This window comes from Abramis brama (assembly GCF_963993115.1).
Source record: "Abramis brama genome assembly, chromosome: 23".
Classification (NCBI taxonomy): domain Eukaryota; kingdom Metazoa; phylum Chordata; class Actinopteri; order Cypriniformes; family Leuciscidae; genus Abramis; species Abramis brama.
Window position 1 is genome coordinate 18,045,389 of NC_139985.1, and position 23,029 is coordinate 18,068,417.

Consider the following 23,029-nt stretch of genomic DNA (forward strand, 5'->3'; position numbering starts at 1 on the left):
GGACAAGACTGGTGAGAGCAAGGGGACTCTATTTTATAAAGAAGCACGCACAGGCTTGGTTTAGCAAAGTAAAAAGATACAATCTTCATTTTATCTTAGTTAAAAATGAGTCGCTTTAGGTTGTCAATAAATAACACACAAATCCATCATTTAACATAGGAATAAGCCATAGTTGGGTGGGCCACCGGAATATAAGCTTAACCAGGCCTAGGTTTCGATACCACACGTGAGCTAAGGCACACCACTTTAGAGTAAAACGAACACTAAAAACTCAGTTTACACACCACGGCAACCATACTCTTTGAGCTATTACAAAATATGCACACTTCACAGCATTACACTGCACACATTGGTTCCAAATAGGTGAAACACTCTAAGGAAACCAGGCTAGAACCCGGTGGGCTATCTATCCTATGGGCCCAATCCACACCAAGGCTATTAATAGGGAAGGGGGGGAAGACAAACAAAAAGAAGAAACCGCTAGCCGGTGGCCACAATCAGTTCACTAACACAAATCTCTTACAGCCCGCCGGCTAGTGGTAAAAGAAAAGAAAAAAAATCAATAGATCAATAAACAAAACAGAAAAGTGTCTAAAAAGCAGCACCTGCACATACATACACATTCAAACACATTTAAGAGAACAGCAGCCGACAATCAGATTGCGCCTAAGATTCATAATCAGTCAGTCTATTTACATATAGCTACTAAACACACACGCACACATGCCGAACACAAGACCCATAAATTAAATATTGGTATGTCCTAGACTTGTAGTCAAGACCGCCTAAACCGAGACCAAGACACTACCAAGACCAGAGGGTATCGAGACCAAGACAAGACCAAGACAGACCAAGTCGAGACCGGAGGGGAAAAAAAACAGTCTAGTGTTGAAGCTAAGCAATAACTTGTATGAATTCAAGAACAGCAGCATACTACGGTTCAGCCGCAGTTTACATTTAATACATATTAGACGGTATTACTTCAACTACACAGGCAGAACAATACAGAGACAGACCATGTCATGTGTGTGACTGTGAGCTCACTGTAAATGTTTTTGCAGACTGGGTGAGATCAACTATTCAAACACCTCCAACACCATCTTGCTCCTCCAACAACTGTCTAAAGAATGAGAAATATGTAACCAACTGAAATTATACTTAATGTGTAGATTAAATCGTAACATCAAATTAAAGATACACAATTATAAACTTGGATTAGGCCTAATGTTTAGTCAACACAACGGAGATATGCAGATGATATTTAAAAGACCATTTATTTAGTCTAACACCATCTTAAATACAATACTGTAATCAAACAACACACACACACACACACACACAGATATCAAAGACACAAATTAATCTAAACAAATGCAAAATACAAATACTAAATATTAATACATCAAAAACTGTACATCAAATTGTACATTAATAAGAATAAGAATTTATAAGATTCTGATATCTTGATGTCTGCAGTGGCATGTTATTATAACACACTGTCAATGAAATCAAACATGTTGTTCAGTGGTGCAAGAACCATAGAACACAGATACCATAGACAAAGAACAGATTGATAAACTAATACATCAAAAACTAGAATGAAAGGCATACTATATCATGTGCGCATTTGTGTGTTAAGTTTTCAGGGAGGAGTTGGGGGGGGGTGGGCAGCCATGTCAACTACACATAGGCAATTATACATATACCAAACAATTACATTATAAATATCAGAACCAGTGTAGATATTAAAAACAGTGACAACCAGTGTGGATTAACTGAGAAGAACAAATTGTTCTATGGTTAGGGAACCAAGAGACCAATGTGAAGTGATTATAACACACTGTCAATGAAATCAAGCCTGTTGTTCAGTGGGGCAAGAACAATAGAACACAGACAGACTAGAATGAAAGGCATACTATATCATGTGCGCAGAACCAGTGTGGATATTAAAATTAGAACCAGTGTGGATTAGCTGAGAAGAACAAATTGTTCTATGGTTAGGGAACCAGTGTGAATTTTCTTGAGGGGATCTGAGTCCATTCACTGGAAAGGCTCCAGGTCTAAAGGAAGCAAGATAGATCTAAATCCTCATTTAGACCTAGAGGCTCCAGTGTGTCCACTGTATGGATCCAGAGAGTAGGGCTATGGGATGGCTAATTGAAGCCTCACGCACCTGTGTGTGCTTTAAAACAGTGGTTGATTACACTTCAGGAAAATTTAAAATTGCAACATCTTATGGCCTAGCCGTGCACGGTGGGGTCTCATTAGAATGCCTCCTCTACTAAAAACTCTCTCAACTGGGGCAGAAGAGGCAGGAACAGAGAGAACTTTCAAGGCAACATTGTGTAGATTGGGGAAACGCTCTTTGTTTTTTGACCAAAAGGTCAGTGCATCACAGTCACAGTCATTTATGCTGACTAGGTACTTGCTTATTTGTGCATTAATGCTCGAGTTCTGGGTTGTGCTACGTTGCAACTTAAAAGCCTTGTAGTGTGAAAGAAGACGCTGATGTTTCAGGGGCGGCGGTGAGTCACTATGCGATTCTTCTGTGCCTTGTGCGTCTTCTGCTATCGGTGCTGCAGTTGCATCTCTGTCTACCTCTGTGATCAAAAGGTCTGGAAAAAGGTGCATACACACACACACACACACACACACACACACACACACACACACACACAAAAGACAGGATTAGACAGGATGCTGCTAGTGACTATATAAAAACAATGACCGTAATAATAGCAACATCAACAATAATAATAATAATAATAATAATAATAATAATAATATAGCCATCTGTTAATGATTTTTTAAGGTCATCTCTGAACCTCTTCAGTGCTGGACTGGTTTCACCATTTTGGACATCTAAATCTACCCAACCCAATCCAAACTGGGGGTCAAGCATGGCAGCAAGAAAGTAGATGCGATGGTTAAATGGTTGCTCCGGATCTCCCTCATCCATGTTGATCCTTCTGAAAATTCCTGAGAACCTCTTCTCTAAAGACTTTTTCATTTCTCTGACTATTGTCACAATCTGCGGCAGGTGCAATTCCATCTTGATGAGATGCGTCCGTAAGTCCAGAACGGTGGGGACCACCATGCTGATGGTAACTACAGTGTCTCCTTCTGTGAGGTCTGTTGCCTCAGAAAATGGCTCAAGCAAAGCACAAAGGTCGTTCAGCTGAGCCCATTCTCGGGTTGAAAACACTAAATTTTCTGTGTCACTGCACATTTCTGTGATGCCCCGGTGGTCAAGTGTGGTGAGAGCCTTTAACTGCTTGTAGGTGCTATTCCAGCGGGTGTTGTTTGCTGCTGGGATAGACTTATTAGAGCCAAAGTGGGCCTCAAACATGTCCCTATACTTGCTACTGCTGTGCAGCAATATGCTGCCCTTGGCAATGGCTCTAGCTATTGCCTTTACCTCTTTCATCCCGTCAATGATGACGAGTTGCAGCGAGTGGGCGAAGCAAGAAAGACGTTCACCCGATGACTATGGCTCTACATCTTCTGCATCCTCCCACATCGTTTCATCATCGAGGTCATCGCTGCTGTCACCTTCAGGCTGCTCTACTTCTGGCACCGCTTCATATTGGACGCGTTATCCATCAGAATGTAGCTTATTTTATGGCCAACGCCATACTCCTCAACAATGTTGTCAAATGCTGAGGCGATTCGTTCCCCACAGTGCTTCCCTGTGAAACGCCTACCGTCTAGCAAAAATTATTTTAAACTGTAAGAGTCCTTGTCCTTGCAGGCAACATGAGCGGTAACTCCCAGGAAGGACTGAAGCCTCCGGTCAGACCAGAGGTCTGTTGTTATTGCAACATTTGACTGGACTTCCAGGGATTTGATTATGTCGCCCTTAACTTTAGTGACAAGTTGAGGTATCCGCTTCTCTGTCAAGCTGGTCCTAGACACGGGAGTGTATTTGCTATCCAGGACATTCAGGAAGCGTCTAAAATTTGGATTTTCAACGACAGACAGGGGGAGAGAGCATCCAACCACAAGGTCCTGGAGGATGGACTGGGTGATGGCCTGTTGCCTGGCTGAATTTGGGGAATATAAGTGGACCCTTTGAGCAAACGATGATATTTGAGGCTGTGTGGGGTCAGCTATTGTCATTGATGCTGCAGATCCTGCTTTGTACTCCAAGTACCAACAAAATAGGGGAAAATGAATCTGTAAGACATCTGTTTCTATTTAACCACAACAAACTACTGTATCTTACAAGTACAGTGACATTACATCTATGTGTACAGTCTAAACATCAGGGCCCGTATTCACAAAGAATTTTAAGGCTAAAAGTAGCTCCTAACTGGCGAATTTAGGAGCAACTCCTAAAAATAATGGGCGTGTCACTCGTAACTTTAGGACTCCTAATTTTTTTGACTAAGAGTAATTCACGAAGCATTTTAGCCCTAAAAGTAGCACCTAAGCCTGGGACAGCTTAAAAGAAGTCGAGAGGACTCCTAACTCACTAAGACCTATTCACAAACCGCTTTTTGTGGCATTTCACATCGCAATGTTTTGAAACCCTTGTTGAAATGCCCATCCTTACGGGTCAATCACATATTAAACATGCCAATTAAAGTCGATAACCAACCACACCGTACCAGCCCGTAAAGTGCTCACTGAAACTGTTTCGATACATTTCTCCTTCAATAAATTCGCCAAAAGTAACGTTAGTAAAATGTTGATTTAAGTAGTGCCAGCCGCCGGTAGCCACTGATAGAGCTAACTACCTGTACTTAGCATGTAACGTTAGTTACACTCTTCACCAGGTTAGTTACGTCCTTAGAGAGGCTTGCAAAAAAATATGTCCCTAAATAACTTATACCGCACGTGTGAGAAGAACACATGATAAACAACAATAATTCAGTAGATACATGATCTGTTTGGTCATGGGAGGTTGGAAAGGTTTTACCTCAAAGAGTTTGAAAATGGGTTGATAGCTTACCTTTCCCTGTGTTTACGCTCCAGGTGTCTGGTGAACGTTGAGGTGGTCCCGGCTGTCTCTGTCAAGCAGACTTTGCAGAATCTACATTTCGCCGAATGCTTCTTTTTATTTGACGAAGTGCAGAAGAACTCATTGTGTTCTACGAAAGCAAATTTTATGACCAAGGAATTCGCTGACATACTACTGACTGACTAGGCTACTATAGATGCTGGATCTGTGCTCTTTACGCTCTACGCTACACTCACTCACTGAGGCATGAAAGCTCTAGCATTAAGTTCTGCCAGGAAGACTTAATTGTTACGTCACTCTACTTTTTATCTATCCAATCACATTCCAACACTTGTGGTATATAAGATCGGTACTTACTCATGTTTGAGTTCGCAGATGCTGACGCTTCAATTCACCACCATCCTCCCCACCTCCTCCAAATTGAATCCTTCCCTCATCCTCCTCACCACCACCAGGATGGTCCCTTCCATACCTCACGGGGGTTGGCTGCGCCCCTGCCTTGATCTTCAGGCAGGATATGCAGAGTCCGGACCCTCAGATTTCGAGCTACGACGGGGCCTACGCCAAAGAACTTTATTGCTTGCTGGGTTGCTAATAAATGGTTAATTGTCACAGTATTTAGTCTCCCGAGTCTTTCTGGTAGAAATAATGTTATATGTATGGATGAGCGCCAACGACTGTGTCACAAAAAAATACATGCATGTGATTGGTTGCATTTGAAGGGCGTGAAATAATAATAATGGTGCATTATCGAACGTTGTGTCGTAGTGGATATTGTAGTATTGTATTGCTAAATCCCCCGACCACCATGTCAGTCTGAGACAGGGAGACCTAGACAAGACCGAGAGGTCCGAGACCAAGACAAGACCAAGACCAAAGACCGTCAAGGCCGTGAAAAGTCAAGACCGGTCTCGAGACATACATCACTAGTATGTCCTAACCAGATGTGAGCCGGTAGAATTACTGAGAGAAAAACCCTCTACAATTACTTTTCAGCAAAGACCATGAAGCACATAACTTTGTTACACGTTTTGCTTTTTACCAAACACATTATAATCAGAGCCATAACGTACCTTTTTGCAGTCTAGCGATTGGGTGAGTAGACAGTGTTCCGGCGCTTCACGCATTCACCAGGGTCACTGAACGCTGGCGAACATAACAACGGAGCCTCATGACAACAAACGCAATAAACAAGCAGGGGTACGCTAAAACAGATAGAATAAAAGTGTACCTCCTCTATGCTTGTCACTCTAGGCATTCCAAACATGTTTTGGAAACGCGCGCACACACACAAACAGTAGCGCTGTTGGCAATCACTCGGTAACACCTTAGCCCATCAAGAAAACAATAAAACCTCCCTTAGTGCACTGAACCCAAGTAACCATTATAGTCATACAACAACAGATAGTTTGGACATACCTTGCGCTACAAACAGCACCCCGGAACACTGCTGCACTCAAACACGTTAGCAGCTAGCTACAGTGAATGGCTACCGGCATGAGGACCCCAGGTGCCTATACACCTGCCTGCTCTTAATTTCCAACCTCCCCCACCCACATTAGGTGATGTAGCAATACGGGGAAGAGTGAAAGTGAGCGAGAGGCGGAGAAAGAGGGAGAAGAGAGAGAGAAAAGAGAGCACCTCAAACCCACAGGCTACAATCCACCCCCTCCAAATGAATCGGCGGCCCAACGATGACACCTCATGCCCGGGAGTCTTCACCCTCTATTCCTGATGGACCATCATTTCTGCCACAAGTCGGCCGGGGTAGATGGTAGAGATTGGAGTGCTGCCCTGCCGTAGACCTCGCTGAACGGCGCACAGCCACAATGTTGTCCTCAGGCAACACTGGAGCAGGTACAGCTTGAGGTTCTTGTTCTGTCCCATACCAAATGATCACATCTCGGGCATTACGATCGTTCCAGGCAGGAGGATCTTTGGGGGTCTCCTCTTCCCAAGCTGGACCAGGGACACCACCTGGCCCGGGCCTCAATCCCATAGGGACGGCGCGCATCTCAAAACGATGCACCTGTCGAACAGGTCCACCCGCATCTGCAGCGATCACCGTGTATACCTCTCCTGCTCCAGAAGGGCAGCGTACAACTCAATAGGCCACAGAAGTCCAGTAGTCCTGGATTTTATTTCTCCCATGTGGGTGGTTCCGCAGATAGATCAAATCCCCTTCTTGGAAGCCGGCATCGTTCACCTGATCATTATGGTTCTAGTTCCACCTGAGGGCCAGTTCTTCTGATCTCTGTCTGACATGTTCATGAGTCATCCTGACGCTTTGCTGGTGCTTTTCAACCCATTCTTCAAGTGTTTTAGTGTCTGGGGCAGCCTCCCTGATACCAAGCAAGAAATCAACTGGCAATCTTGGGTGGTGGCCAAACATCAGATAATATGGTGTATGACCTGTGGTCTGGTGTGGGGTAATATTATAGGCAAAGGTGAGCTGAGGCAGATGGTGTGGCCAGCGACACTTCTCTGTCTCAGGTAATGTGCGCAGCAAGTCATGGAGTGTGCGGTTGAACCGCTCACACTGGGCATTCCCTTGAGGCTGGTACGGAGTGGTGCGGCTCTTTTGTATACCGTACATCTGACACAGTTGCTGGATCAGGAGGCTCTCAAAGTTTCGCCCCCGGTCAGAGTGTATACGAGCTGGGGGACCAAACCTGTGGAACCATTGCTACACCAAGGCCCTGGCCACAGTGGGAGCTCTTTGGTCTTTATTAGGGACAGCCTGCGAGTACTTCATAAACATGGCTCTAGCAGAGTAAAGTCGAGAGCCAAGATTTCATTTGGTCGAGTGGCTTGCATCGTGCTCCAATACGTACGGACTTTGGGCTGGACGGCCTTCCCCAGAACGCATCGCTGGCACTGCTGGCACCACTGTTCAACATCTTTAGTCATACTGGGCCAAAAACATCGGCTCCGGAGTAGCTGGAGTGTTCTTTCCATGCCTTGGTGCCCTTGCTCGTCGTGGACACTCCATAGGGCTTCGGCTTCAAGGCACTGAGGCAGCAGTAGCTGGAAAGTCTCCGGACCTCCCCCTGGTGCAAGAATCAGGCGGTACAGAACTCCTTCTTCGTTGACTAGGCGGTCCCAGTGTCGGAGCAGGGCTCTGCTGGACTTGGGTAACGCTTCATGCTCCATTACACCTGGCCGTCGCCCTTCTTGGTAGTACTTCCTCAAGGGCCCGATGACTGGGTCTGCTTCCTGAAGCGAGCTGAGATCCTGAGGTGTACGCCCCGGTAAGGCCACCACCTCCCCGCATTGGCCCTCTATGGCAGGCGTCGGACCAAGGCTGGTCAATGCACCCAATGCGGGGACCTCTGTTCTGAAGGTGAAGCGTTCCAGATACTGACGAGAAAGAGCGTCCGCGTTCTGATTGCTCTTGCCCGGACGATATCTGAGGGTAAAATTGAATGACGCCAGCTGAGAAGCCCACTGCTGCTCGGTCGCGCCCAGCTTTGCCGTGTGCAGATGGCTCAGGGGGTTATTGTCAGTAAGGATTGTGAAATGGTTCCCCAGCAAATATTCGCGGAACTTTTCCGTTACTGCACATTTTACTGCAAGTAGTTCAAGCTTCATGGAGCTATAGTTCTCCATATTTCTTTCAGCAGCTCTGAGTCCCCGACTGGCAAATGCGACTGGACGGACTTTCCCTTCATGTTCTTGGGAGAGGACTGCACTGAATGACGCCGATGAACTAGCGCTTATGAAAGCCGACTGTGTTGTCGCCTCGCGTCGCGGGAAAAAAGCAGCACTTGAACACACCGAGAGAACTACAACTACTGACCGGCTGCAAGCTAGAATGCACATTCTGCGTCTGCGTGTAAATGAAACAACTGTCTATTTCTGCAGATATATTCATCTATATTTATCATTCAAAAAGAGAAACCGACGCTGCAGATACACAAACCGTAAACAAAGCAGTGCGTGCTTACCGTTTTGAATATCAATCCTGCTAAACACTTTCTTTCTTCCACTCCGCTCATGTTAATATTGAAATATTCGCCAAGGAACACTCAGGTAAGATGACGTGACATTAAAACAGCCTTCTATCTGTACCGTTTTGACTTCTTTGCTCGCTGTTTTTCTATTATCGTGCACTGACTTGTTCACTAAGCAGATAATTATTTTATAATAATTTATATAATTATTATAATTGTCCATGGATGAAAAGAGGAAGAAAAGAAAAGGTGGAGCTAAAAGGTTACGTGTTAAAAAAAGCATTAGAGGTAGGTGCTGTGAAATGCTTCAAATTAACATAGGCTATCATACAGTACATTTGGCGCGAAGAGTAGCAGTAGCAATGTTCTTCTGTTTGTTTCCCTTTGTTTTACAAATATGACCTAATATATGTTGTTACTTAAAATAAATGTTTAAATAGCATTAATTTTTGTATTGTGTTATATTTTTATGCTATAAGGTGTTAAAAATTATTCTGCACATTATTGTGCCAATGTGTTATGATGTGGGCTGCTGTGGGCCAGAAAGTCCAGGGCCACTTTTTGGTCCCAGTCCGCCCCTGCTCACATCCTTCGTCCGAGGCCGAGGCCAGAGGAACTGGGGGGGTCTTTGCCTTCCTTCGAGGTCCACTGAGTCTTCCTACCAGATGGTGGAGTGGGGCTGAAAATCCCTCCACGAAACGACGATAATAGCTCGCGAAACCGAGGAAAGATCGTAATTCAGCCAGGTGTCCAGGGCGTCTCCACTCCTTAACCACCTCTATCTTGGCGGGATCCGTGGCAACTCCCTCAGCAGAGACCACATGCCCCAAGTAACTGACCTGGTGCTGGAAAAAACGGCATTTTGACAGTTTTACTTTTAGTCCCTGTTTTTGCATATGGGAAAACACCTCTCCCAGTCTTTCCAGATGCTGCTGGACGGTGGTGGAAAAGACGATCACATCGTCCAGGTACAGTAGAACGGACTGGTATCTGCAATCGCCATTAAACGCTGGAACGTTCCAGGCGCATTACACAGTCCAAATGCCATTCTTTTGAACTCAAACAGGCCAAAAGGCGTACAGAAGGCGGTTTAGGCTTTGGTTTATCCTGCTCCACCATTGGAACCTGATTGTATCCACTTGCGAGGTCCAAGGTGGAGAACCATTTCGCTCCTGAAAGTGCATCCAACGATTCTTCTGTATGGGGAAGGGGGTATGCGTCACGGCGGGTTTTTGCATTTAGCTGCCTATAATCTACACAGAGGCGCAAACTCCCATCCTTCTTAGTCACCAAGACTATTGGAGAAGAATATGGACTGCTACTTTCCCTGATGACTTTACTATCTAAGAGCTGTCGGATGTGTGCCTTTACCGTTTCATACTGGGAGGGTGGAATTCTACGATATGGCTGTCGAACAGGAGCATTGTCCAACAGGGGAATCTCATGGCTGATTAAGGACGTGCATCCTAGGTCTCCCTCCCCTTGGGAAAAGATGTTGCTATACTGGACAAGGAGGGCCCTGGCCTCAGCAGCTTGTTGCTGGGTCAACCCCGGGAAGTCTGGCGCCGTGAACTCAGGGACACTGCAGCACTCAGCTACCTCCTGTGTGGAGACATAAGCTTGACACTGTTCCCATGAAAGGTCGACTGATATAGAGGCAGCTGTTCCTGTTGCAGCTGCCGCCACAACTTGTACAGTGCCAATAGGGTGGCGTGGGGGCAACCATACCTTTGTGTTACCCACATTCACTACAGGTGCATATAGAAAACCCTTTCTAGCCGGCACCAGGGTAGGGGACACCAGTAGGCCTTCGGGCAACTGCTCCTCGTCAAAGCCCAAGGGCTCCAGCAAAAACTCTGCGGACTCAAGCTGGGGGCATGTAACCGGGACCATGGTTAAGGCTTTTTCCATGGACTTTCACTTTGAACGGCTTCGGTGCATTTACAATGGCCTGGATGTGGTCGCAGTGTCTCAATGCACATCGGGCTGCCGGTGCCTCCGATTTCACAGGGGGGGAGTGAAAGAGCTGTGACCCATGTTGTTTAAAAAGGACCTGATAGCATTCCCCAATTACATTAATTCCAAGTATCCCGGGTGTAACGAGCTTGCGGTCTTTAAGAGTGCTATTCTCTGGGTCTTTAACAATTAAAATTCCCCTCCCCGGAATGCATTGCCCCAGTACCCCCACGTCCAACTCTAGGTAACCAATATAGGGGATATAGGCTAAACCATTAGCGGCCTTAAGCCCAAGCCATCTACAATCTTTCTTTTGTAGATGATGGAAATGCTCTCGAAAGAAACTCTCGGTGATGGTGGTCACAATGATCTAACTATCAATTGATACAACTGCTCAAAATGATAAGTAACTGTTGCATTACTGTTAACGCATAGTTGTATGGAAACAGACAAACAATCTTCCATGTTTACTGTAAATCATGAAAGTTTCAAGATAACGAGATTCATTGTCACCAATTATTGTAGAGCATGAACCAATTAGACTACAATATCCATGGAGCCTAATGTTTTATCATAATGCTTCATCAGACACTGTGTCTATGGTCCCAAATACTGTACCACCTTTTCAGACTATTTACAGTATTGACAGTACTGCACTGTATAGATAATCACTCCTGTTTTGTTTCTTACAGTACAAGCAAGCAAGTTGAGGAACACTGCATTTGATGTTTTACAGTACTGTCTTTTCTTTTCTATTTCATAGCTAATTATTTTTGCTTTGATTCAAATAAACCTATGTTGTGATTGTACTGTAGTGTTTTGCATCAATATATTACAAACTTTGTTCAATGATTCCACTGTGTCTTTAATATTCTCTCTACTACTGCAGTACTTTTACAGAGATGTATTTACTGTACATGTAGTACCATAATGAAACCTGTATCACCTATTTTGTTCTACAATATTTAATGATTGTACGAACAATGACACAGTGAAACTATCGGTTGCTTGTGTGTGGGTGATCTATAGTTATGTTTCAATGGTATTTCACAGTAAATTTGTTTTTTGAACCAATGATTGTGCAAGTGCAAGATTTCTTTAAAGATGTGAATGCACAATGCAATGTCTTGAACATTAGACAGCCTGTGTTACAAGTGATAACCGTTTTGAGTTTTGTGTCTAGAGTTTTGAAAAATGACATCAAGGTTCTGAAAATAGTAGCAAAGTGATTGTAAAAAACTGTAAATAGCCTATATGTAATATTATAGGCTAAATGCAAAAGATTGACATCTAATTTACAATCTTGAAAGCCTATAATTAATGAATAATGAATTGTGGTAATTAAACTTATTTGACACTGGGTATAACTGTGCACACAAAAGACTGAGTCTCGCTGTATCACTCAGGCTGCACTGCAGTGTCTATTCACAGGTGCGATCCCACTACTGATCGGCACAGGGACTTTGACCTGCTCCGTCTCCGACCTGGGCCGGTTCACCCCTCCTTAGACGACCTGGTGGTCCCGGGCTCCCCCAGGAGCACCATATCGATACCAAACTTAGTGCGGACACCCAGATTGACATAGTCCACTGCAGTCCAGAACCCCTGAGCTCAAGCGATCCTCCAGCCTCAGCCTCCCAGTATCTTGGACTACAGGCGCGCGCCACTGCACCCGGCGAGAGCTGCGAGAATCAGCGCTGATACTGAATCTAGTGGCTCACAGCGCCATCTAGTGCATGAAAACAGATGATTATGTTACAATAAGGCACCGTTAATTACAGTAAAGCTTTTTATAATCTCCTTGGTTGCTTTTTTATTTTACAGTTTTTTTCGATTGCTAAACGACAGTGAGCACAACTGGAGCTACATGTGCAAAACTCTAACTACAGTCTGCACTACCAACAGTCACCTGAGCTAAACAGTTCACATCACCTGCAAAACTCATTCCAAGCAACACAACTCTTAACACATGGCTCAAAACAGGCTCAGTGCAGCCAAACACTATGCACAACCCTCACTGAGATAACACACACTGTCACTCAGAACACACTGAGAGTAAAAACACTAGCATCAAACACCAATACAGAAAATACAAACTTTTCATCTTTACAGTTTGAACAATTTCAGTGACTTCATACAAAGTAATATTTTCTTCAAAGAAAAGAGTGACATTCTTTCACATGATTTATTTACAGTTTTTCTCGATTGTTTACACACATTTTCTGGTACTTGAGACACAATGACCACAACATGTAACTCATTCACCAACCCCCTGAACCAATTCCTCTAAACTACAAGCACAATTCCTGCTTTACACTCAAATTGTACTTCTAAAACACACCTTTTTCAAAACACTACACACAATTCTCTGCTTTTGGCACAATTTTCATGCAGAAAATCTCTTGTTTTCACAAGGAAAACACTGCCATTCAAATATGCACACTGACTCATCACATGGGCAAACACCCATCACACAGTTTTACAATTAGCAATCAGAGCTTTAGCATAAAAGGGCAACAGGTGAGCTCTTCAATGGAGCAATGGATGCCAACATTGGATTTTTCTTTTTTTACTGTAACTGTATGCAGTAAATTCTTCTGTTGTTTTGTATGTAGACCACTGTATGTACAACTTTGTGTTGGTTGGGATGTACACTGTGTACATTGTTTTTGTGGGAAAAATAAAATATATTTGTTACCGTGTATTTGTGTGTTCTGAGTATAAAAACAATATTCTCAAATATTTTACAACACACTTATATATGTACTGTCTGTAGAAAGTGTAACACTGAAAAAAAAAGGCCTAAGTCATTATGATAAATGGAGAAAAAGTGTTTTCCATTCATCATAGTGTTTTACATTGAGCACATCAGTGTTCAACTGGTTCTTATAAATGTCTGTTCATATGATGGTTTGTGTGTGTCATTTGAAAACAAAATACCATTTTGAGAAGAAATAACATTGTTTTGAATGTAAAGTTTCATTTTGCAGGAGAATTGAGGGGTTTTGCCCATTGTGTGTGTGTTTTTGGATTTGTGTGTAGAGTTCTGAGAATATGAGGCATGCTTTCAGAAAATGTGTGTAAACAATCGAGAAAAATTGTTTTCTAGAAAAATAATTTTTTTAGAACATAACAATTATTTAAGGTAAATGAAAATTAGCAGTTTGCTTCAATAGTCTGTAGTAATTTACGGAATTACAGTAATGAGAAAAAAAAGGTAGAAACTAAAAGTACATATGAACATGTAATGTAATGTAATGTAATGTAATGTAATTCGAACAAATAATTGAGGGGCTAATCCTGCCTCTCTCTAGCATCAGGCCACAGGTTTTCATCAACATCACATCTAATGTTCTCTCTTGCCATGCACCTGGGGAAGAACCTTCTGGAGTGCCTTATCCATCCCTGGCAGTCGTGTCCTCACATCCAGCACGCATGGCTTCCAAAAGAGACATTTGGTCATGTGGTTGGTGACCAAACACTTTCCACCTCCACCCATACAGAAAAACAATATATTGAAATATATTCCAAATACATTGAAATATATTTGCATTGTTGGTCACTTATATTTATCATTTTGAAATATATTCTGAAATATAACAAAAATATATGATGTTACAGTAAGTGTGAAATATATTTACATATATTTAACTAAAATATATTTATTGGGCCAATTTCGAATATTTGCATGTATTCCAAAAATATATTTCAAATATATTTATTTTGTGTATGGGAGCCTTTCAGCTGAAATTGCAATCTTGAAAGGCACAAGGCTGAACTCTATTCTGTTTTGAATGTGTGGTTCACAGTTTTGACAGCAGTGTGTTAGCATTTGAACAAAGTGCTGTAAATCCACAGTGTTGTGCAGGTTGTGGTTAAAGTCATGGGATAAGTGTGTAGAGTTTTGAAAACTGTGTTCAAGCAATGAAAAACAAACTAGAGTTTGGTCCACACGAACTGCTGCTGTGCAGACTGTAGTTAGAGTTTTGCACATGTGACTCCAGTTCGAAAAAAACTGTAAATGGAAGTGGTATATTTTCTTCATAATTAGGCTATATGTTATCAAATGTATGCTTCAAGTTGATTCAGCACACCAAAAAAAAAAAAAAAAAAAAAAAAACCCCAGCTGTTTAACCAATTAAGTTTTCCATAACTTTCATAATTGCCTTTCATAATGTATTTATAGCGCCCTATGAAAGCAGACTGTTAGACTACCATAGACTACTATTACTACTACATGAAAGTTATGTAAAACTTAAATGTGGTTAAACAGCTATTGAGTTTTGTGTGTGTGTGTGTGTGTGTGTGTGTTTGTGGTATACGGTAGTCTAACAGTCTGCTTTCACAGAGCGCTATAAATACTCTTATAATTGCATTATGAAAGGCAAATATGAAAGTTATGGAAAACTTAATTGGTTAAACAGCTGTAGTGTTTTTTTGTGGTGTGTTGAATCAACTTGAAGCATACATTTGAAAACATATAATTATGAAGAAAATATACCACTTCCATTTAAAATAAAAAAGTAACCAAGGAGATTATAAAAAGCTTTAATTAACGGTGCCTTATTGTAACCTAATCATCTGTTTTCATGCACTAGATGTCGCTGTGAGCCACTAGATTCAGTATCAGCGCTGATTCTCACAGCTCTCGCCGGGTGCAGTGGCGCGCGCCTGTAATCCAAGATACTGGGAGGCTGAGGCTGGAGGATCGCTTGAGCTCAGGGGTTCTGGACTGCAGTGGACTATGTCGATCGGGTGTCCGCACTAAGTTCGGTATCGATATGGTGCTCCTGGGGGAGCCCGGGACCACCAGGTCGTCCAAGGAGGGGTGAACCGGCCCAGGTCGGAGACGGAGCAGGTCAAAGTCCCCGTGCCGATCAGTAGTGGGATCGCGCCTGTGAATAGACACTGCAGTGCAGCCTGAGCGATACAGCGAGACTCAGTCTTTTGTGTGTACAGTTATACCCAGTGTCAAATAAGTTTAATTACCACAGTTCATTATTTTTAATTATAGGCTTTCAAGATAGTAAATTAATTATTAATCTCTTATTAATTATAATATTAATAATTATCTAATATTAATTAATAAATATTATGGTAAGTGAATTATGAAAGACAATCAATGAAAGTGATTTAGATGCAAATTAAGGCTATGTCTGGTTAAACAGTTATTGTGTGATTTCGTTTATTGTGCTTTGTCAACTTGAAGCATGAATTTGAGAAAGAAAATCATTTTTGGAAGAAAATGCACCACATACTTTTGTCAATGATATATAGCTAAAATATTGTAAAAGCTTTCAGTTCACCCTGCCTAATTGTAGTTGAAAAGTCAAATTAAGCTTGATTAATGATATACTGTGACTGATCAAATAAACTACAGCATCGAGAATATAACTCCCATGTGTTTAGCAGCATTTTAAATTTTAGTCATAGTGTTATGGAAAAAAAACACACATACGAAATTATTGCTGACAGCACTTTTATTTTCAGAGACAGTTTTTTCTTTCACACAAAAACACAACAGTGAGTGTATTTCAATGCTTTTAAACACTTGTTTCCTTGTTCTTTGTCATATCACAAATGATGTGTATGAACACTCGTTTTGAATTAAATGTGTGCATGTGTTTGAATACTGTCTCACAGAGCAGCATGCTCTGTGTTTAGTAAGTACGGTGTGAAGTGGTGGTGGTTTGCTTTATTTGGATTGTTGGTCCACCAGTTGAGATGGTGTGGGAACCACCTGATGAGCCAGAGTGAGATCCACCAGAGAAAGAGACAGATCCACCTGAAAGGCAAAAGAGTCATTAATGCTTAATGTAAAACATGCCTAAAACTGACCATACCACTATATACAAAGATAGATTTCAATTACCTGGTATTTGAGTCCTGGAAGAGTAGGAGGAAGAAAAAAAAAGAATTAGTGAAGCCATTCCAGGACAAGATAATGTAACATGATCCATGCTTCACTGACTTTAACTCACATTAACTTTTATAAATAAATGACCTTACTTAATGTCCTGATTTTCCAGGAGGCTTCTGTAGGTGGCGATCTCCTGCTCCAGACGGCTCTTGATGTCCAACAACATGACGTAATCTCGTCCCTGTTGCTCAATGCTAGCCCGCATTTCACACAGCTCGGCCTCCAACATGTTGATTTGGTTCTGGTAGCCTGCTAGCATACAGCTGTACCTATTCTCTGTTTCTGCCAGTGAGTTCTCCAGTGCTCCTTTCTGTTTGAGTAATGAGAACAAGCACAAAGATCTTAATAAAGCATACTTGGCCATAAAACTGCCTTTGGTTCAGATAATGTATCTAATGTCTTTCACTTGTTTCTCACCATGCAGAGTTGCGACTGTAGCTCGATCTCCAGACCCTGCAGAGTGCGTCGCAGATCTGTGATCTGTGTCTTGGTTGTTTGGATGATTTCTGTGCTCTGGGTCACCTCTTTGGTCAATCCTGCCGTCTAAAAGAAAGACAGAAACACACAATATGAATTCAAGTACTGAATATCGTAATCTAAGATATATTGTTTTACCACAGTACTATAAGACACCAGCTGGAATATGTGGTTTATTCTTCAGTAAACTCAGTTTTTCAGTATGTATAATGGTAAATTAGAATTCACAACAAGATAATTTAAAGAGACAGACAAGGTCTTACCTGTTTTTTAAACCAGTCTTCCTGTTCCCTGCGGTGTTTCTGTATGATGGTCTCGTAATGACAACGAATCTCGTCCAGAACCTTGTTCAGGTCTTGCTGAGGAGCAGCATCAACCTCTACATTCACTGTGCCTGTCAGCTGACACCTCAGTGCTGCCAGCTCCTGAAAACGTCATAATATAATATAATATAATATAATATAATATAATATAATATAATATAATATAATATAATATAATATAATATAATATAATATAATATAATATAATATAGTGGTCCAAACTTTCAGGATCAGTCATATATAGATGATTATGTCAGAAAGCTACTACAAACCTCCTGGTGGTTCTTCTTCATAAACTCCAGCTCTTCCTGCAGATTCTTGATCTGCATCTCTAGGTCGGCCTTTGCCCGGTGTGTCTGGTCCAGCAAGCGATTCAGGTTAGCGATGTCGGACTCCACGCACTGGCGCATCACCACCTCATGCTCATATCTGATTGGTGGAAAGGTCACACAGGGAATTAAACTCACAGATCAACATTTAAACATGACGAGTATCATATATATACACACACTACCATACAAAATTTTGGTCTCAGTATGAAAGTATTAAAATATTTTTGAAAGTCTCATGCTCACCACTGCTGCATTTTTTGGATAAAAATACAGTAAAACATTAATAATGTAAAATATTATTTCAAATGCAATTTTTTCCTGTGATGTCAAAGCTGAATATTCAGCATCATAACAGTCTTCAGTGTCACATGATCGTTCAGAAATCATTCTAATACACTGATTTGGTGCTCAAGACATATTCTTCTTCTTCTTCTTCTTATTATTATTATTATTATTATTATCAATGTTGAAAACAGTTGTGCTGCTTAATATTTTTTGTCGAAACTGTAATACATTACAAAAAAACAAAAAAATCTTTATGACCCCAAACTTTTGAATGGCATAGATAAACACTGTGATGCATTTTAGGCATCAACGTTATGTCTAAGTTAGTGGTCAACACTGTTTAACTTACTTCACCCTGAAGTCATCAGCAGCCAGTTTAGAGTTGTCGATCTGCAGGAGGATGTTGGCGTTGTGGATGGTAGCATTTTTAATCTGAAAGGTAGAATATTGATATATAAATTGTATTACATTAGAATGTATAAATCTGGAGCATTGCTGTAGATCATCAGAACCTGAAGTGATTATCTGCAGTCTGCTTTTCAGCTGCTGTATGCAAAGAAATGTCAGTACACTAGAATTTGCTATATGTGTCATTCATTTAGAGATCACTGTACCTTGTCCTTCAGGTCCTTGATGGTGTTCCAGTAGGCGCTGTAGTCCCTCTGTGCGATCGGCCCCTTCTTCTCATAGTACTCGCGGATCTGCCTCTCCAGAATGGCATTGGCAGCCTCCAGGGAGCGCACCTTCTCCAGGTAGGACGCCAGACGGTCGTTCAGGTTCTGCATGGTGGCCTTCTCATTCAGCTGGTGGTCATTTACAACGCAGCCTCCTGCAAATCCTCCACCAAATCCTCCACCAAATCCTCCACCAAATCCTCCACCATATCCTCCACCAAAACCGTATCCTCCGCCGTATCCTCCACCGCCTCCAATTCTGGAATGCAGCAAGGAGGAAGAGATGCGGGTGCTTCCACCATGACCACCTCCATGCACGCTGAAGGCTTTCTGTGGGAAGGCTGGCGAACAGCTCCGACTCTTGGTGACTATGGACTTTGAGGTCACAGTCTTGGGACCTTTGTAGGATGTTGTGCGAACAGAGACCGACATAGTTGGATGGATACGGAGATGAGATGAACCCAGAGAGGACACTGAAGGAAACCGTTAGAGTTGTCCTGGCTAGGATGGCACGTTTGAGCCCAGCTCTGACCTCTTATAGAGATGGAGATCCAGGGTGGCTCCAGCACTTTGTGGGTGGGTGAGGGAGGTAAGGTGTGTGTGGGAGAGTGTGTTTGTGCCAGACCCAGCTGTCACCAACAGCAGAGTTGAAACTTAGTGTTCAGGCTCCACCCTGGTGAGGAAACTGCAAAAGAATTTTATACTCCTTAGATGTACTCACCCTCCAGACTACAATGGAGGGAGTACAATAAGACAACTAGGCTTTCGACACACAAGTTGTATACATGTGTGTGTGTTAATGAGCGTGTTTGTAAGTGTTTTGTGCCAGTGGAGGAAATCTCTTTGAGAATTAGAAGTAGGAAAAGGAGGCTGAGCCGGGCAAGATTTTATAAATTCACCATTTTAATTATAATAAAGAAGGATTTAGCTGACAGGTAACTCCCTGAGGCGATGTGAGATCATCTGAGACAGTTTCACCACCCTTTTACAGGTCATACTCCCTGAGTACTTCATACTCCCTGAGTACTTCAGCCCAGTTTGTTTATTTTATTTTATTGTATTCAATTTTATTTTAGGCTATTTTATTTTATTATTTTTTTAAGGCTGTTTTATGGTGAATGTGAGCTGGGGTGTAAAAAGTACTTAGAAATTGTACTGAACATGGGGTATTTACCTATGGGTACATTGTCAATATTTTTATCAAAGTATTGACACAAAAACATGAGTAAAAAGTACAAAAGTTTATACTTTTACGTCAAGTAGTTAAAACTAAAGAGTAAACTTTTTTTTTCTTTATACATAACCCATGTGTGCATGTTTGTCTGTCTGTCTTGAGCATTTGGTTATAATTAAACACAATGCTTTAGGTAAAAACGGTGGGGAATAATGAGAAATATTGTCTTACATGGGAGAATTACAAAGTTGTGGTTAATTACATTTCATCATGTTTTTATTAATATTAATTTATTTATTATTATTACATTTAATATATTTTTACTCAGATTTTGAGTAATTATTTTTATTTTTATTTATTTTTTGCATGAAACCGGTTGTTATCCGGTTTCATGCACTAGATGTCGCTGTGATCCACTAGATTCAGTATCAGCGCTGATTCTCACAGCTCTCGCCGGGTGCAGTGGCGCGCGCCTGTAATCCAAGATACTGGGAGGCTGAGGCTGGAGGATCGCTTGAGCTCAGGGGTTCTGGACTGCAGTGGACTATGTCGATCGGGTGTCCGCACTAAGTTCGGTATCGATATGGTGCTCCTGGGGGAGCCCGGGACCACCAGGTCGTCTAAAGAGGGGTGAACCGGCCCAGGTCGGAGACGGAGCAGGTCAAAGTCCCCGTGCCGATCAGTAGTGGGATCGCGCCTGTGAATAGACACTGCAGTGCAGCCTGAGCGATACAGCGAGACCCAGTCTTTTGTGTGCATATTTACCTTTTTGTTTTAATGTAGCCTAAATGTATCATTCTTTCTGCTTTAGTTTACATTCTAAGGTAGGCTAAAATTATACTTCTAATAATTAGGCTATGTTAGACGGCAGCGTGATGAAAGTTTAAAGGCGCAATTTAGAAAGGTGATTTCAGGTTTGCAGAACGTTTCAGTTATGGAAAAGGTGCCAGGGTTCTGTCACTTATGTCTAGTTTATTTCTTGGTTTTGTGACAGAGCCCTGGCACTCCTGTTTTGTCTTGTCTGTGTCTGAGTGTCGAGTGTCTAGTCTCTTGTGTTCCCCCTCGGGGTAGTTTTTGTTTGTGTTTTTTTTTTTTTTTTTTTTTTTATTAAATAAAAGCACATCAACGCTGCACCTGAGTCCTCGCTCCTTTCACCACCCCCACACTTGACAAGAGGACTAAATTACAAATTTGATGTGTAAGTTCAAAATAACACGTGGCACTGGCAACTAACAGATCAGGCAAAAAAGGGACAGTCTTTTAGTAGCTACAACTTTGTGTTAGGAGCATAAAACGTAACCTCTGCTCTGACCAATAAATAAATAAATATGGTTTTGTGATGTATACAGCTCTGCTCTTTTGCACTATTTTTACATACAGCTTATATACCTGTGAATATAATGCTTGAATAAAAATGTTGAGTGTTTGATGCAGACACAGATCACATATGAGGGTCATTTGGATATAAATTATTCTCCCTGCACAAACACACATACACAAATTACAGTCTTCTGTTTTTATTTTAAAGTTTCATGACTGCAGCACTACTTTTGAAAGGCCGTCTAGATCTACACTAGAAGGTACTGTGAGGGCAATATCAGTGCTGATACTATTGATATGTGGACGGTTTTATTGTTTTATCTTAAGATTGCATTTGAGCACTTTGGAGTGTCACTTGTTTTTCATCTTTTTGAATGTCTTTCAACAAGTTCAAATCATGCAGTCCACAAAATTTTCAGTTGTTGATAGCACGTCTCTCGTTTCCTTGCCATCTGGGCATGAGAATCAACATTCAAGTGTGATACATTGTTTCCTGTGATTGTGATTCCAGAATAAATGCATTATGCCACATTAACAAGTGTAAACAAACAATTTCTACAGAGATAAAGGTAACAGATAGCTCTTTCCAGTTTAATATAAAGTTTTTGCAACAAGCAAAGAACTAAAATAGTGAAAACTGAAAGAAAACAGAAACAGTGAAAACCATCGCTGGACAAGACTTTTTAAGTTTTCAGATGTAAGGTTTCATTATATTTATGTCAATTATGAAGTGAAGTTTACTGTAAGAAATCAGGTAGTGATTTACCAAAATCACAGTGAACACACTGAGCAACACAACACTAAAACTTCATATTTTTTTGGTGAAAGTGCAGTAGCGCACCCAGCCGACAACCTCTAAGCATGATTGCAGCAACTTGTTTTATGCTTTCTTTTAAGACAGACGATGAAACAATTTTAATTCAACAGCACTGGAGCAAATTAAACAGTAAAATCTCAGCATGCCCTGTCAATCAGCATCTGAGCAATAATAATGCCAGTTCTATGTCTGCTAATGCGTCTGCTAATGCGTCTGCTTTTCAAGTTAATTTTGTAGTATCTCTACATTTCACTTACTCTTTTGTTCTTGTCTCTCTCTTTATGAAGATTACATGTCATTAAATGACTTGTTACATCATGCATATTACATAGCCTAAATGTAAGTGTAGAACAAATTTGTGGTTAATCATAGCCAAATAAAGGAAGGAAAATGGTTACATATAGGCTACATAAAAGTCTCTGGGTTTAATCTCTTTCTGCGCATATGTTTTGTGCATATTCCTCGTTTCTTTTATCCAGTTTACACAATTGCAATTGTTTATGAGGGTCGAAGGTTTTTGCAGATAAAGAGGAAGTCAATGGCCTGCCAGCTTTTTTTGACCTTCACTTCACCACTTTTGTGATGGATCTGTTGCCAGGCAACTTAAACAATATTGTTTTAAGCCTGTTATGGAAGGAACCCATGAGTAACAACCAGGAAGAGTAACCCAGTTCATTTCCCTCAGAGACTCTTTTCTAGTGATTGTCAGTAAACATATTATTATGAAATGTGGTACATAAATACGATGTAATCAGACTCATTTTGTTTTGATGAGTATTTGACTCATCTTATGTTTAAAATAGACTGTGTGTTCAGATAAAGAATAACAATGATG

At 41.6% G+C, this 23,029-nt stretch overlaps 1 protein-coding gene across 2 annotated transcripts; it reads right to left on the minus strand.

The window, feature by feature from the left end:
* Positions 1 to 16,026: 16,026 nt before the first annotated feature.
* On the minus strand, positions 16,027 to 19,391 carry LOC311074561 (keratin, type I cytoskeletal 19-like). 2 transcript variants are annotated; one of them, XM_084101269.1, is made up of 8 exons: positions 18,824 to 19,377; positions 18,559 to 18,641; positions 17,865 to 18,021; positions 17,533 to 17,694; positions 17,210 to 17,335; positions 16,882 to 17,102; positions 16,745 to 16,758; positions 16,027 to 16,657 (listed from the first exon to the last, which is right to left on the minus strand). In XM_084101269.1, the coding sequence occupies exons 1-8, from the start codon at positions 19,313 to 19,315 to the stop codon at positions 16,533 to 16,535; spliced, it is 1,380 nt and encodes a 459-aa protein (XP_083957395.1). In that variant the 5' UTR covers positions 19,316 to 19,377; the 3' UTR covers positions 16,027 to 16,532. The 2 variants fall into 2 exon arrangements, with proteins under 2 accessions (XP_083957395.1, XP_083957396.1); XM_084101270.1 differs by lacking the exon at positions 16,745 to 16,758 and having other exon boundaries at positions 16,877 to 17,102; positions 18,824 to 19,391.
* Positions 19,392 to 23,029: the final 3,638 nt, after the last annotated feature.

What these genes read in the sequence shown, in the direction of transcription:
- LOC311074561 (XM_084101269.1), bottom strand. Translation starts at nt 19,315, where the DNA reads ATGTCGGTCTCTGTTCGCACAACATCCTACAAAGGTCCCAAGACTGTG. An exon ending in TCAAGGACCTGAAGGACAAG is followed by an intron (nt 18,642 to 18,823) that starts GTACAGTGATCT and finishes TCTACCTTTCAG; the next exon opens with ATTAAAAATGCTACCATCCA. An exon ending in GCTGATGACTTCAGGGTGAA is followed by an intron (nt 18,022 to 18,558) that starts GTAAGTTAAACA and finishes TCCACCAATCAG; the next exon opens with ATATGAGCATGAGGTGGTGA.